Below are 14,780 nucleotides of genomic sequence, written 5' to 3'. Positions count from 1 at the left end.
CTCAGCGATGTGCGTTGTGAGATTGCCTATACGAAGGTTGGGACCCCCAATTCGACGCCTTAATCTTACTTACGCACCGCCAACGACGGTCGCAGCCTCGAATACGGAAATAGCGTCGAGCGAATCGGTCAGGGCTCGAGCAACGACTACCGTCGAAGACGGAAGCGGGCTCGAGCGAACCGAGAGACATCGAGCGACAGGACACTGTCCGCCGCCTGACGCGCGCACGCGGGCGGGAGCATTAAATGCATCTGACGTTTCCCACCTAACACCCGGGTCACGGAAGGCGTGATAGGGAACAAGCTTCCGTCCCATCGTTCTTTTTGCAGCCTTCCCGCCGAACGACCCAGGGCGTGTCAGGACGCAGGAAACGAGGATGGAACGTCTAATCGGGACCCCCTCGAGACACCCAAGGTCAGCGCTCCGGATATCGGCATATTACGCGGCGCCCGACCCTCGACCAAACAAGGTCCCCTCCCAGGGACAAGTCGGGCGTCGACTGACAACACCATCCCTGCTCCGCCGGATCCGCCACCATACCGTACAAGCGTGCGACCTCAGAACCAGCACGAGGCGGCTGGCAGGGCAGAACACAGGAGCACGCGCAATCATCACCAAGCTAACAAGATGGGACGGCTCGAGGCCATGCCGTACGGAAGCCTCGAGTAGGTCAGCGCTCCATGCAGCTATCGATCCCTATTATAACATCTATACATGTACCCTGTGTTCCTCCTTGGAGCTATAAAAGGAGGGACTCAGGAATAGAAGGGAGACAGAACACCAGACCATACTCATAGATAGTAGAGCTCCTCACATCGTACCACGCTTGTATTCGCCCCTGTACAAGCACTTAGGTGCAAGATAATACAAACTCTCTCCCCCCGCTGGACGTAGGGCCTTCTCTTGCCCGAACCAGGATAAATCTTTGTGTCTTCTTGCATCACCATCCGGAAAGGGGAGCACGCATACAAATTTACTCGTTGGTGTGACCCCCCGGGGGAAAAACACCGACAGGAAGTATTAGTATGTATAGCCCCTTCCCCCTACTCCTGCCCATCTTTGCCTGTGGACTAGCTCACCAAATATTATTTACTTATTTCTTGGCATACACATACCTTTTTGTGTGCGTGTTGTTAATGACTATAAAAACATATTTGTCTGCAGTATTTTCGTATTTGTATTGTGTACTTATGTATGTATATGCCACGATGATGATGAAGGATAAACTTAAGAAAAATGTAAGATTCCAATTCCTAAAGATCTGTCCTCTCTCACTAAAAGGAGGCCCTGGTGGGTAGACCCAGTAGGTTTGGGCCTGACTATCTTGGCACAAGCTAAAAGTCAGCCCACCGCTAGGAATGAATCCAGGGAAGCCGATGACCATTGACGGATGGGGTCGCTTCGCGGCAGGCCGTACTTGGATTTACATAGGCCCACCAAAGTTCGTACCCGTACGTATCTCTCACTCACTCCTGCCTGACAAGTAACAACAATGCTGGAGGTAGTCTATAATTAAACGATATTTATTAAATAAAAACAAAAATATTATCATATCTGTTTTATAAAAAAAAATTAGAACTAAACAATGCCAAGTCCAACTGTTCTAGTCCAAGTCGTCCGGTCCGGCGCTATGTCTGACCATTGACTGACCGACCGATCGCGATTGACTTGGCTCATGGCTGCACGATAGTTGTGGCAGCAATAGCAGCAAGCTTCCAGTCAGGTGCAGCTAGAGCGTGGTACAGTACAGTGCTCTCCTCCCTTTGCACATTGCTGCTAGAACCGAGCACGAGCACATGGATTTGAATTTGATGATTAATTGGGTTCGATCGAGTAGCTTACTTATCATCTCGCCTGATGATGACCTACCTAGCTAGGAGCAGACACCATGCATGCATAGTGATTGGGGTGCTAATATATAACAAACGATTCATGCATATGATTAAGCTGAACCACTACATAATCAAATCCATCATGCATGCCTAATTGTGCTGTTATCCATTCCATAATCCCAACATTGATCGCCGTTCCAACCACACCAATCGATGTCTCTCTGTCTTGCAGAATGCGGTATGCCTGCCTGTGCCGCACCCATCATCACAGGCAGCAGCAGCCTTCGTTTTTCTTTTCCTCTTCCAGTCTTTCTAGAACAAACCTACTATGCCATGCCACCCCATCACCTTCTCGTCTCCGGCCTTTTCAAAAGCTTGCACTGCCATCAGTTCAGTTGCCATCTCACCTGTTCCAAAAGTGAAGCAGAGACATGCATGGATATAGCAGGATGATTATATAGGGGATGGAAAATTACAAATAAATACATACTCACTCCATCCATAAATAAATATATGTTTCGTTTCTCGGAGAATCAAACATTTTTAAACTTAACCATATATATAAAAATATACTAATATTTATCATATGTAATATGTATCGTTAGATTAAGCATGAAATATACTTTTATAGCAGATATAAATGTTAATATTATTTGCTATTCCCTCCGTCCCTTTTAAACTGTCGTTTGCGTTTACCAAAAAACAACTGCCAACAATTATATATTAAAAATATTAATATTTATAATATATAATTAGTATCATTAGAATGATCTTTGAATCTAGTTTTTTAACAAATTTATTTAGAGATACAAATATTGCACGTATTTTCTACAAATCGAATCAAACTTGTGGCACGCATACCAACGGCAACAATTGAAAAGTAACAGAGGGAGTATGTTTGTAGTTAAACTTTTTTTAGGAAGCGATACGTGTATTTATTTATGATATATTACTGTACTCATCATGATGAATTGATTTGATTAGTCAGTACGAGTCCTAATGCCAGTACGTGATCAATCAAAGCCAAAGCGTACATGCCCTGCTAGCATGATACTAGTAGTACTCTGTACTAGTAGTAGCTAGTGCGCCAGAGTGCCTCTTTCTAGGGCTTTGTTTAGTTTGTCAAATTCAAAAAAATTCAAGATTTTTTATTATATCGAATCTTCGGAACATACATAGAACTATAGATGTACATTTGGCCCGTTAAACTTGGCCCGGTCCGTGGCCCGGCCTTTTGGCCTGGTCCGTGGCACGGCCCGGTCCGGTGTTTGCGGGCCACGGGCGGCCTGGCCCGTTGCCAGACCGGGCCATGGGCCGCACCCTCGTCCAGCAGCACGGTGGTGGCCCCGCCCGGTCGACCCGTGGCCCGACACGGCCCGCTCATTTTGTTCTATATGTTGTGATTTTGTGCTCTTTCTCTTTGATATAACTTGTGAATTGAGATATGTTTTGCTTGAAACAATGAAATTGTATGCTGCTTCTTTCATATGTTGTGATTTGTGAAAAAAATTGACCTTTGTTAAAAAAACTGGTAAATTAAAACATGAGATGCTTGTCGGGCTGTGGGCCGGCCCGGCCCGACTGGGCTGAACGGGCGGCACGGGCCGGACCATGGGCCGCACCCCCGGCCCGCAGCACGGTGGTGGCCCGGCCCGGCCCGATCGGGCTGCGGGCCGTGCCGGCCCGGCCCATTGTACATCTACACATAGAACATTAAATATATATAAAAATAATAACTAATTATACAATTTGTCAATAATTTATAAGATAAATATTTTAAACCTAATTAGTTTATAATTAAATAATAATTATTAAATACAAACGAAAGTGCTACCGCCAAAAAAATTTCCACCCCAACAAAAACAAGGCCAAGTTCTACTACTATACTCATAGTAGACTAGTAGTGGGGCCTTGTTTATTTCCTAAATAAAAATTTCAGATTCTCCGTTATATCAAATCTTGCGGCATTTGTATGAAATGTAGATAAAATAAATAGCTAATTGTAAAATTTATCTGTAATTTGCGAGACGAATCTTTTAAGTTTAGTTAATCCATGATTGAACAATATTTATCAAATACAAATAAAAATACTATTATATTCATTTTGTGAAAAAATTTGGAACTTAAACAAGGCCCCGGAAAAGATTTCTCATTTCCATCCCTACGGAGTAACCCTGGGATCAGCAACGCTTGCGGGCCCAACCACCCAGCACCACGCGCCACGTCATCGTCCCAGGAGACACGTTTCGAGCCAGCAGCACAGACCCCACGGCCGCGGCCGCGACGCCTGTGTACTACGGTGTACTAGGAGTACTACCTCACCTCCACGCACCGGCTGGCGTCACCCTGACCCAGCCGCGCGCGTGGGGAGTACGCTTGCCACGGAGCGCATCGGACGGCCGCGGGGTCCCCTCAAGGCTCACCACGCGGCAGCGGCACCGTCCGTTTCACTAGTACAGCAGTTGCCCTTTTTCCAAACGTGGAGAGAGAAGAGGCGGGATGGCGATGGCGTAGTGGACTGGTGGTGGTGGGTCAAGCGAAGGCGGCGGCGGCGGCGGCGGCTGCTGCTGCTGCGATGATTTTTACAAGGAGGCGGCCCACGGGGGCCCGAGCATCCCCGCCACGGGGCCCGGACCAATGGGCGAGCAACACGTTGACGGCCCAACCGCACGTGTGGACCACGGGAGTGGCTAGCGGTCTGACGAGCCAGCGACGGGATGCCCCGGGGAGGTGGGGCCACCCCACGTGTGGGCCCTCAAGCATGCACAGAAAGTTTTTTTTTGTGCTGCCGCTACGTGCACTCCTGGCTGCGTTGCGTGGCTCCGACTGATTTTCTGTGCTCCGTCCATTTGTTGATGATGATTCATTCACATTCATCAGTGGATAGTGGCAAAGAACGAACCAAAACTGCAATTACAAGGTCACAGGCTCTTTCCTTTTAGGCCTTGTTTAGTTCACCACGAAATCAAAAAAGTTTTAAAGATTCCCTGTCACATTAAATCTTGCGGCCCATACATGAAGCATTAAATATAGACGAAAACAAAAACTAATCACACAGTTTAACTGTAAATCACGAAACAAATCTTTTGACTCTAGTTAATTTATGATTGGACAATATTTACCACAAACAAACGAAAGTGCTACAGTTCCGAAAACTTTTTAGTTTTCGAAACTAAACAAGGCCTTATACATATATAAACTCCATATGTCTGCTCTTTCTTGACGCGACGCGAGGGTAGTCCAACTGCTCTAGTTTCCAATACCAGCATAGTGCAATTGACGTCACCAACGCGATATGTGCAGTTCAAACCTTCAGCTCCCGTTGTCCTTGTAAAAGAGACCCTCATGGCACAACGATACAATATCATCCTTACTTGCTGGCCTTGAATCCATGTGGATAAAAAAAACTGTAAGAAAAATTTATATGGGCCAGTTTCCAAACTTCTATATATAGAAATTCTAACAAATCCCTAAAGCACAGTACGTGTGTCCCCTAATGAATTTTAGTATTTGAGATCACGAATAAAGGTGGGAGATACGATATTAGTATCATATTATTTCTAGTTGATGTAGAGGCAAGAAGTTGTCCTCTCTTTATATATCAACCCTTCTCGAAAAGATATACCATATATATAACTAATATACAGGGAACAACCCATAGGCCTAATATGGTCAAGTTTATTTTTCTCCTTTCTCTATTACATAACCACTCTAATCTAGTCTGCCCCGATCATCGGCGTGCACAGGTAATTGAGAGAGCGGGTCTGCAAAACCTCTTCTTATGATCCTGCCCTGAGATAGAGCGAATAAGGGTTTTGGGAACCACTTTCGCGCGACTACTCACGTTCTTTACCACAGGTCACCACGAGGCAAGATACGGCGTCAACAACATCGTTCCTCCACCAGCGACCATGACAACATCATCTACAGACAATCAGCTTGGTCATCGCCATATGGATTATCGCTTTGTCAAATCGTTGCACTATGTTGAGTTACTACACTACATTACTCCCTCCATTCTAAAATATAAGTTATTTTAATTTTTTTTGGTAGATCTATTTTGCTATGCACCTAGATAAATAATATGTCTAGATATATATAGCAAAATTGATGAAAAAAATTAAAATAACTTATAATTTGGAACGGATGAAGTAGTTGAGTTCAACGACATCAACAACAGACCGAGTAGTAGCATGGTTGATGCTATAGCACCAGTCCCGCTTAAGGGTATAATTTGGAAACCATTGTATTATTTACTATTTTATTTGTTTCAACGAGTATTTACTATCATGTATGCTAGTTTACGAGAGAAAAATTATATTTGGAATATAACTCTGTTATAAATACCTAATATTCCAACATAAACCATCCACAAAAAGCTAAGAGCATCTCCAAGAGTTTGCCAAAAGCACTTGCCATCCTTGTTATTTTGGCAAAACTTGAAAAATACGTGCTCCAACAGTTTGGCAAAGCACTTGGCAAAATTTGACAACTTGCCATCCACCTAGTGTTTTGGCGCATATTTGCGAGCACCGATCGGCTTGCCATCGTGATATTTTCGGCGCGGCTTTCCTCTCCCGCGCACAAAGTGAAAGTTCCCTCCCGGTTCCCGCGCGTCCAGACTCTCCGTGATCGGTTTATATCTCCCCAAGCGTGACTCGAAGCGACTCTGTGCGGCGGCCTCCCTCCTCGTGGACGCGGCTGTCGGAGGGGCGCTGCGACGGTGGCGTCGACAGCAGCCCCACGGCGACCCTGAAGAGCGCCACGATCGCCTTCTCGGCGAACGGGGACGGCGAGAAGAGCGGCAGCTGCGACATGGCGCTGAAGCACTCGAGCAGCGGCGGCCAGAAGGTGGCGAAGCGCTGGAGGTTCGCCGTGGCCAGGAGCGCCAGGAGGTCCCAGCAGAAACCGACGGTGTCCTCTTCCTCGATGAAAGCCCTAGTTTGGTTTTGGATAATTGATGAAACCCTAGTACTAACCTCCATAATAAGTGTGTGTAGACTTAATGAGGTTGGTACATGCCAAGTGATGGAGCAAGTGATGATCATGGTGTTGATGGTGATAACCACAAGATGATCAAGTGCTCAACTTAGAAAAGAAGAAAGAGAAAAACAAAACCCTATGGAGTTCAAGGCAAAGGTATTGCTTAGGGTTTTGGTTTTGGTGATCAAGACACCATAGAGGGTGTGATCACATTAGGATAGATAGCCGTACTATAAAGAGGGGAATTCTTTGGCTAAGCGGTTATCAAGTGCCACTAGGTGTCATTGTTCTTGTGCATGCATTTAGAACCTAGTGAGCTAACTTAACTCCTTCGAAGAAAATGTTTGTGAAAATGCTAACACACGTGCACACTTGTTGGTACACACGTTGTGGTGTTGGCACACTTTGAGAAGGAGGTGGAGTTTGAAGGGTAGAGAGAGGATGGGTTCCTCTCTCCCTCCCGCCTCGCAAGCTCGGGGGGATTCGGCGCTTTTGGAGAAAATGAAGTGCATATTTTCTATTGCGCCGGTGGGAAATTTGGAGAAGTCGCGGGAGTGTTTCTCGCTGAGAAAACACTCACCGGACGCTAGCTTCTGGAGCACCGGACGCTGAGTCTGAGCGTCCGGTGCAAACAGTACCTGTCCCAGCTAGGGTAAGGCACCGGACGATAGGCACCGGACGCTGGCTTGAGTTTCCGGTGGTTAGCGTCCGGTGTGCGGGCGTTTTGCGACCCTCTCTGCGCATGGGTCCGGTGAGCACCGGACGCTGAGGGTGCATCCGGTGGCTTGCGTCCGGTGACCCTGCGAGTTTGCGGAACTCTCTGCGCATGAGTCCGGTGTGCACCGGACGCGTCCGGTGCTCTGCAGGTTACCGTTAGACTCTGACACGCGGCTGACGTTGGAGCACTGGACGCTGGTGTTGAGCGTCCGGTGCCCCTTTAAGAGCGTCCGGTGACCCCGTATTTCGCCCAGTGAAAGAGCCAACGGCTCTATTTGTTTGAGGGGCTATAAATACGAGTTTGGCCGGCTTGGGGCTCACTCTCTTGGCATTCTTGACTACTAGACATCCTTGTGAGCCTAAGCAAACACCTCCCACTCATCTCCTTCATAGATTAAACATCTTTGTGAGATTGGGAGTGATTCCAAGTGCATTTGCTTGAGTGATTGCATCTAGTGGCACTTGGGGATCGATTTGGCTGCGGTTTTCTTGTTACTCTTGGTGGTTGCCGCCACCTAGACGGCTTGGAGCAGCGGAGGAGTATTGGCACGAGTTGGTGATTGTTCGTGGCCATCTCCCGGTGATTGTGAGAGGTTTGTGCCTACCTCGGCGGAGAGCCAAAGGCGACATTAGTGGATTGCTCGTGTCATTGAGTTACCTCACTTGTGGGTGGGTTCTTGTGGTGTCCTAGTGAGGACGAAGTTCGTGCTACACCTCTTAGCCACCGAACCACCAAGTGTTGGTCGACACAACGGGGACGTAGCTGTTGGGTATTCTTAACATCATTACTAAAAGTAGACTAAGTTCTAAATCTAGCAACGGTGCCAAAAATGCCAAACCTATCCCTTACACCACTTAAGCCAAGTTGTCATCCCCAGCATGATATAAGAGACGCGGTATTGAAATATGCAATTGCTCTTCTAAATAAATAATGAATGGGATCTGCAAGCGCACAGATTAATACCGATGTAGCATTTTAACCGGGAAGTATTCCAGGTATCGTTATTTATATTTTTACCACTGGGAAGGGATTAATCAATCATCACTATTGATTACAGAATAGAATATGAGATTGAGCAACTATCATTGCATGTATAATTGAGAACATTATATCTAACTCTTCATACAGGGATAAGTGTCACATAAAAGATATATGAAATGATAATAGTGATAAGGATAACTAATCTGATCTAGCCACATAATAAATATGATAAGCACCTCAATTAGATACTCTAGAAAGTCATTAGCATGGTATTAGAACGAACTACAAGAATATTCCCTAAGTTATTCTCAACTATATAGTCTAGCATTATCATAGTTAGTGCAAGCATACTTAGCAATCATTGCGAGACAAGACTACGCCCATGCATAGTGATATTAGCAAGGAATATGAGAAACATAGCAATCACTCCCCTGTAATAATGTTGCTCTGCCAGCCCAATACACGAGAGGGGGACTATATAAGAATCAATGAAGCTGTCACTATCACGAACTACCCCACGATCTGGCATATTGGGTACAATCGCAGATAAATACGGTATAAGCACCACGCCTACACAATATCTATCATTTACCCATGGATCCGATGGATAAACGCTATACGATCCTAAGCATGTATATAGATCGTATCTAACTAAGCCAAGTACATAACTATGACAAACTAAGAACAATATAATCTTGAATATAAGCAAGTAGAGCAAAGTCATAAGCAATATATTGAAGTAGAACAAAGTCATATTCATAATATTGAAGAACAAAGATAATTAGAAAGCAATTAGAAGCACAATTAGAAGATTACCAAGAATCCTCCTGACAGATCCGGAAACCAATCGAAGATTGACTCCTTCTAGTTCTAATCCTATGTAGCTATGCTAATCTAGATATCTAATTGATGTGGTGGCTCTAATCTTGATCAGAGGCTTCTTCTCCCTTGATGGAACAATGAATTAGGGTTGAGAGGCTCTCTCCTCCAGGGGCCAGGGGGTCTGGTTTTATAGTCCCTTCAAGTGAATATGGGCCCTTGGATCAAACCGACATAGATTGTATGGTTTAGATTCATCCTTTAGGTCGGTGGAGACTTCCCGCAAAGCAGAGTCCTGATTGGACTCTAGAGGTGGGCGGGCGCCCTGACCAACTGGGCGGCCGCCTAGGGTCTGGCCCCGTTTCGCCTCCGCTTCGGTCTCGTGGCTTCTGGAGTCTTCTAGATGTAAGATAATTGCGCAGCACGTTAATATCTTTACGTAATCCTGACATGTGGGCCTTTCTTCCATATTTCCTGATAACTCCCTGCAGAAATAGACAAACACCAAAACTCGTGGAATTCTGTCAGATAAAACCCTAAGTCTAGATCTTTATTTCATTTGGATCCTTTTCTTTATTTATTTGATAATTAAATTTGATACTTAAGGACCGTCAACAGTAGCGTGCCGGCAAGCACGTGAACCTCGGGAGAAAAATCTTGTGTCTCCATTGTGTTTGTTGATTGGATTTCTCCCGGTGATTGAACTTCATAATATTGTGACTGGTTCATCCCCTCTACGTGGTGGTATAAAGATCAAACTCTCTCTCTTACTTTCTTGCAAACTAGAGTAGCTTACTTCTTGTATAGAAACTTTAGGTAGCTCTCTAGTGTAAGTAGAGACTTAGTTCTTGTGTGCATAGTGATCATAGCAACTAGAATTGTTGGGTAGATGGCTTGCAAACACCCAATTAGAGCTAGAGCAAAAAGCTTCGCTTTGTCATTTACTAACCTCTTGCTCTAGTGAATTTGTAGAACTTTTTAAATAGGCTATTCACCCCCCCTCTAGCCATATTAGGACCTTTCACTCGATGGGCGTGCTGAACTTCTGGCCCTTGCCCCCCGCGGCGAAGATGAATGCCCACCCGAGGTTCTGCAGCGCCTCGTCCGGCAGCTTGGCGCTCTCCGTGAAGATGCTCCCGGCCTGGCACTGCTTGATGATCTTGAGGTTGTTCTCGAACTTGCTACCGACGGAGAGCAGCGACTCGCCGCCGTCGAGCGACAGGAACTGCGAGAACCGGCCGATCATGCCGGACACATGCCGGCTCGTCCCCGCACCACGGTGCGTCGCGGGGAAGATGACGCCAGCTTCCGATGCGCACGACCTGTGCCGGTGCCCCGGGCGCTGCTCCGCGCCGCCACGAGCGCCGCCGCTGCCGTCGGTGTCGATCGAAGCGTCCAAGTTAGTTGACGGTGGTTTGGGTGGGCCAACTTTTTAATTTTTTGCCAAGCCCATATGGCAAACCATTGGAGAGACAACAATTTTTCACTTGCCAAATGTTTTATTCACTTGCCAAAATACAAGTTTTGCCAAGTGAGTTTTGGCAAACTCTTGGAGATGCTCTGATGCTACCTACTTGTGGCAAAAGCAAATTTGCAGCACCTTATACATGGTCCATCCACGAATAAATCCCAAGAACAGGAACTCACAAATAAAATAACCCCTCCCCTTGCTTGGAAAGACGCCATTACTCAGATGGAGATGCTACTAATCGGCACTTATGCGAAGATGGTATGGTATGCCAAAGCCAACCAAGAATTCTGGTCCACATCCATGTCGACATCGTCCACCACTTTGAACAACGCCTTCCCTCCCAATTCTTTCCCCTCCTGTCCTTTTGGGAAATGTCACACCCCCACTTTGTATTTGCCCTTTTCCAATGACACCGCCCTCTGCAGCAGCAGCATCCCCTCGAGGAAAGGGAAGCAGCAGGCACCGAAGCTGTTTCGCGTGGAAGCAAATAGTTTTCAAGATTTCCTGTCACATCGAATCTTACGGCACATGCATGAAGCATTAAATATAGACGAAAGCAAAAACTAATTACACAGTTTAGCTGGAAATCGCGAGACGAATCTTTTGATCCTAGTTAGTCCCTAATTGGATAATATTTGTCACAAACAAACGAAAACGCTACAGTACCGAAATCCAAAATATTTTCGGAACTAAACAAGGCCTAGAAAGAATGGAATAGTGTATATGTGAGCCGGCGGCGGCATATGTTTCAGCTGCGGCTCCTCCAGAAGCTGATGCTTCTTCTCCGCCCGCATTAGATGCTTCTGTTCCATGTCGTTTTCATGGCGTTAACCATAAAGCCAACCCATTCGTTTCGTTTCCTCCATCCTGCTTCAATTATGTATCATCATAGTAGGTTAGGTTGCGAATTGGTCCTGTCCCTCTGAATTGGCCTTAAGCTAACTGCTAAAGTGCTATGCTAAAAAAAAAAGCAAGCTGTTCAATGGCCTCATCGATGACGTCGCTGACGGTGCAGGTATCAGCATCACGTCAACACACAAATTGTTCGGTTCAATGATCCAGGATTAGATGAACAAGAACAATGCTAGTCGTATAGTATACTATGCAACAATAATCAGGGCGATTAATCATGTAGATAGCAAGGCAATCGCATTCAGAGTGGCTTTCCATCAACGCAACCTTGCTGGGCAGTAACGTGACGGCATTTCCTTGCTTGCTTCCTCATAGTCACAGTCACAGTACCATCGTCAAGTGGCAACAATGTTCGGTATGTGACCTATCCTCAATCAGATGTCCTCAGTCATCACTTGATTGCAGTTTTCAAATGCGGAGAACCTTCTTTCTTTGATGACAATCTGAATGACTGATGAATATCAGAACCGCATAATCCTTCATAGAAACTTGGCTCAGGATTGTTACCACAGATGAACACACAAGCACTGGTACTTGTGACTAACACAATTTAAGCACCACAGGTCACCACAAAAGCTTGCTAAATGCAAATCACCACCTCCAGTAGCTTATTACTAGTACCTTGTAGTACTAACAAGGTTATCTCCTGAACATGGTTTCTTCAGACAACCTAATAATAATCTAGTAAAAGCATCACAAAAGCTAGCTAGCTATACTGCTCCACTATGATGATTTGAAACATATAACAAGACTAAAAATGTACATATATTTCTATCAGAAAGAAATATATATATATCTTTCTTGTGTCCTAACACAAAAGTGATGAAAAGCTAGTTTTGATTCTTCCTCCACCTTTCTTTCTCCCTTCGTTCCTTTGTGGAAAGCAAAGCCAGCGAGCAAATGGCATCCACCTCGAGAAGCACCACCAACCAAAGTGCGCAAAGGAAGGCGGCCAGGCCAGGCCACCGAAGTGGTGGCCATCCCATTCCATTGCCGTAATGGCGGATTGATTCAGGCATGGCATGGATTTGGATTCACTGACTCCCCACTGTGCGATTCAATTCCGTTGGTTGAAGAGTACTTTTTGCTTTACCGCGCGCGTGTAGTGCCAATGCAGCAGCCGCCGCCGCCGCCGCCGTGCAAGAGGGAGCTAGTACTCGACGATGAGGCTGCCGAACGGCGCGCGGTGCGGGATGCCCTTGCGGCGCTTCGTCGGCAGGGTCGGCTGCGGCGTGGGTGGCGTGAAGCTCTGCTTCTTGTCGGCATTGCGCAGGGCCGAGGAGGAGGATGTGGAGTCGTCGCCGTCGGCTCCGGCCTTGAGGAGCCAGTTCCTGGCCTTGGTGGCGTCGGGGGAGCAGCCGATGACCTTGCATCCGAGGGAGCAGAAGCGGAAGTTGTCGAGGAGGCTGCGTGCGCAGACCTCGCAGAGGTTGGCGGACGCCGACGCGGCCTTGCCGCCGCCGCCGCAGCCTGGCTTCTGCTGCTGCGGCCGCTCGTTGAGGAAGACGACGCGGGCGCTGTTGATGACGTAGGTCTGCACCCCCGCGATGTCCATGAAGCGCTGGATGTCGGAGACCCGGATGACGTCGTGGTAGGAGGAGCGGCGGATCTGGATGGTGTGGTGGTCGCGGTGGCCGTGCGCGAGGCACAGCGAGCACAGCGCGCGCGTGCCCGCGCCCGCGGCGGCGGAGCTGCAGTCGAGGCAGAACATGTTGCACTCGCCGCTGCGGTGGGAGTCGCTGTGCGTCTTGCAATGCGCGAAGAAGCGCGCGGACAGCAGCGGCTGCAGCCAGCGCGGCCACTGCTCCGCGTACGCCGCCGTGGCGGCCTCCTCCTCCTCCTCCTCCGGCTCAGGGTCAGGGCCGCCGCCTCCCTGCACGGAAAACAACCAAGAGGGTCAGTTGACTAGGCTATGCAGCACAGCCACTTTGCGCAATGGCGAAGCATTTGAATTGGCTGTTTGTTTGCCAAGAAAAGCTCAGCGATAGATAGATTGACAAACAAACAAACAAACAAACAAGATGGAATAGTAGTCTGCAAGAAAAAGAGAAATTCTGTTATCTCCTTGGAACCATCGCCAAGAAATTTGGTTGCTTGCGCTCACATTGTTTTTTTTTTTTATAAATATTGCTTGGGGAAGGGCGGCACGGAATTCATTTGATAGCAAGACAATCAGAATGAGACGCCGGCTGCATCGGAGAGGCAATGCGGAGATCCCAAACAAAGGGGCCGGGCGAGGCGGTCAAGAAACAGTCGTTGAATCTATGGCATCGCCGCCATTGCTGCACACAAGTAAAGCATTCATTGCCAACAGTAACGGAAAGAAACCCCGTTCTTTTCGGTTGGCAAGAAGGCAAATCGAGAATGGCAGGGCCCGGGAGGCTACAGAAGACAGAAGGAAGAGGATTGCCGGGTCCGGCCAGGTAAACTCACCATGATCCTGCGGTTCTTGAGGCGGAGCTCCTTGAACGGGGAGTCGTGGTCAATCGCCATCCGATCCTCTTCTTGCTCCCTTCAGAGACAGAGAAAGAAAGACAGACCCTTGCTCTCCAAATCTCCAAGAAGAGCCGAGCCTTGTTCTTGTCGTCCTTGCTCCTCCACGCAAAGGAAGACGGCGGGGCGGAGAGCGCGGCGGTTTTCAGGCGGCGACCGGGAGGAAGGAAAATGTGTGGGCAGGTCAGGGCAGCGGCAGGTGAGGCGAAGCGAAGCAAGCAGCAGAGGGGAAATGAATGGGCTGGCGAATGGGCTTGCTTATATGCACGCGGACGCGGCCTGGGGGCGGACGGGCTTGACGAGTTGCGAGGTGGGAATCGGAATAGCGACGGGTCGCTGTCTGCGATTGCGAGGGAGGAAGCGGCAGCGGCAGCGGCAGCGGCGGCAGAAACAAGGGAGGGGTCGCCGTTCTTATCCCCTCACGGCCTCACGTCCTTGCAGGTCGCTAGGTCTCGTCGTCGTCGCCTACTACCAAGTCCAACACCTCCAAATCAAATCCTCATGTGTTGTTTTTCTTGTGTACAAAAAAAAAATCCTCATGTTTGTTTGTTGATAAAATACTCTAGAACGT

At 47.6% G+C, this 14,780-nt stretch overlaps 1 protein-coding gene across 1 annotated transcript; it reads right to left on the bottom strand.

Moving 5' to 3' along the window:
- Positions 12,281-14,576, bottom strand: LOC8055146. Its single transcript, XM_002464842.2, has 2 exons — positions 14,150-14,576; positions 12,281-13,589 (listed from the first exon to the last, which is right to left on the bottom strand). Exons 1-2 carry the CDS (start codon positions 14,207-14,209, stop codon positions 12,867-12,869), a joined length of 783 nt encoding a protein of 260 aa, XP_002464887.1. The 5' UTR covers positions 14,210-14,576; the 3' UTR covers positions 12,281-12,866.

The sequence above is a fragment of the Sorghum bicolor genome, chromosome 1, assembly GCF_000003195.3.
Source record: "Sorghum bicolor cultivar BTx623 chromosome 1, Sorghum_bicolor_NCBIv3, whole genome shotgun sequence".
NCBI lineage: Eukaryota > Viridiplantae > Streptophyta > Magnoliopsida > Poales > Poaceae > Sorghum > Sorghum bicolor.
The sequence above is the reverse complement of the archived record's forward strand: the minus strand, read 5'-3'. Positions and strand labels throughout refer to the sequence as shown.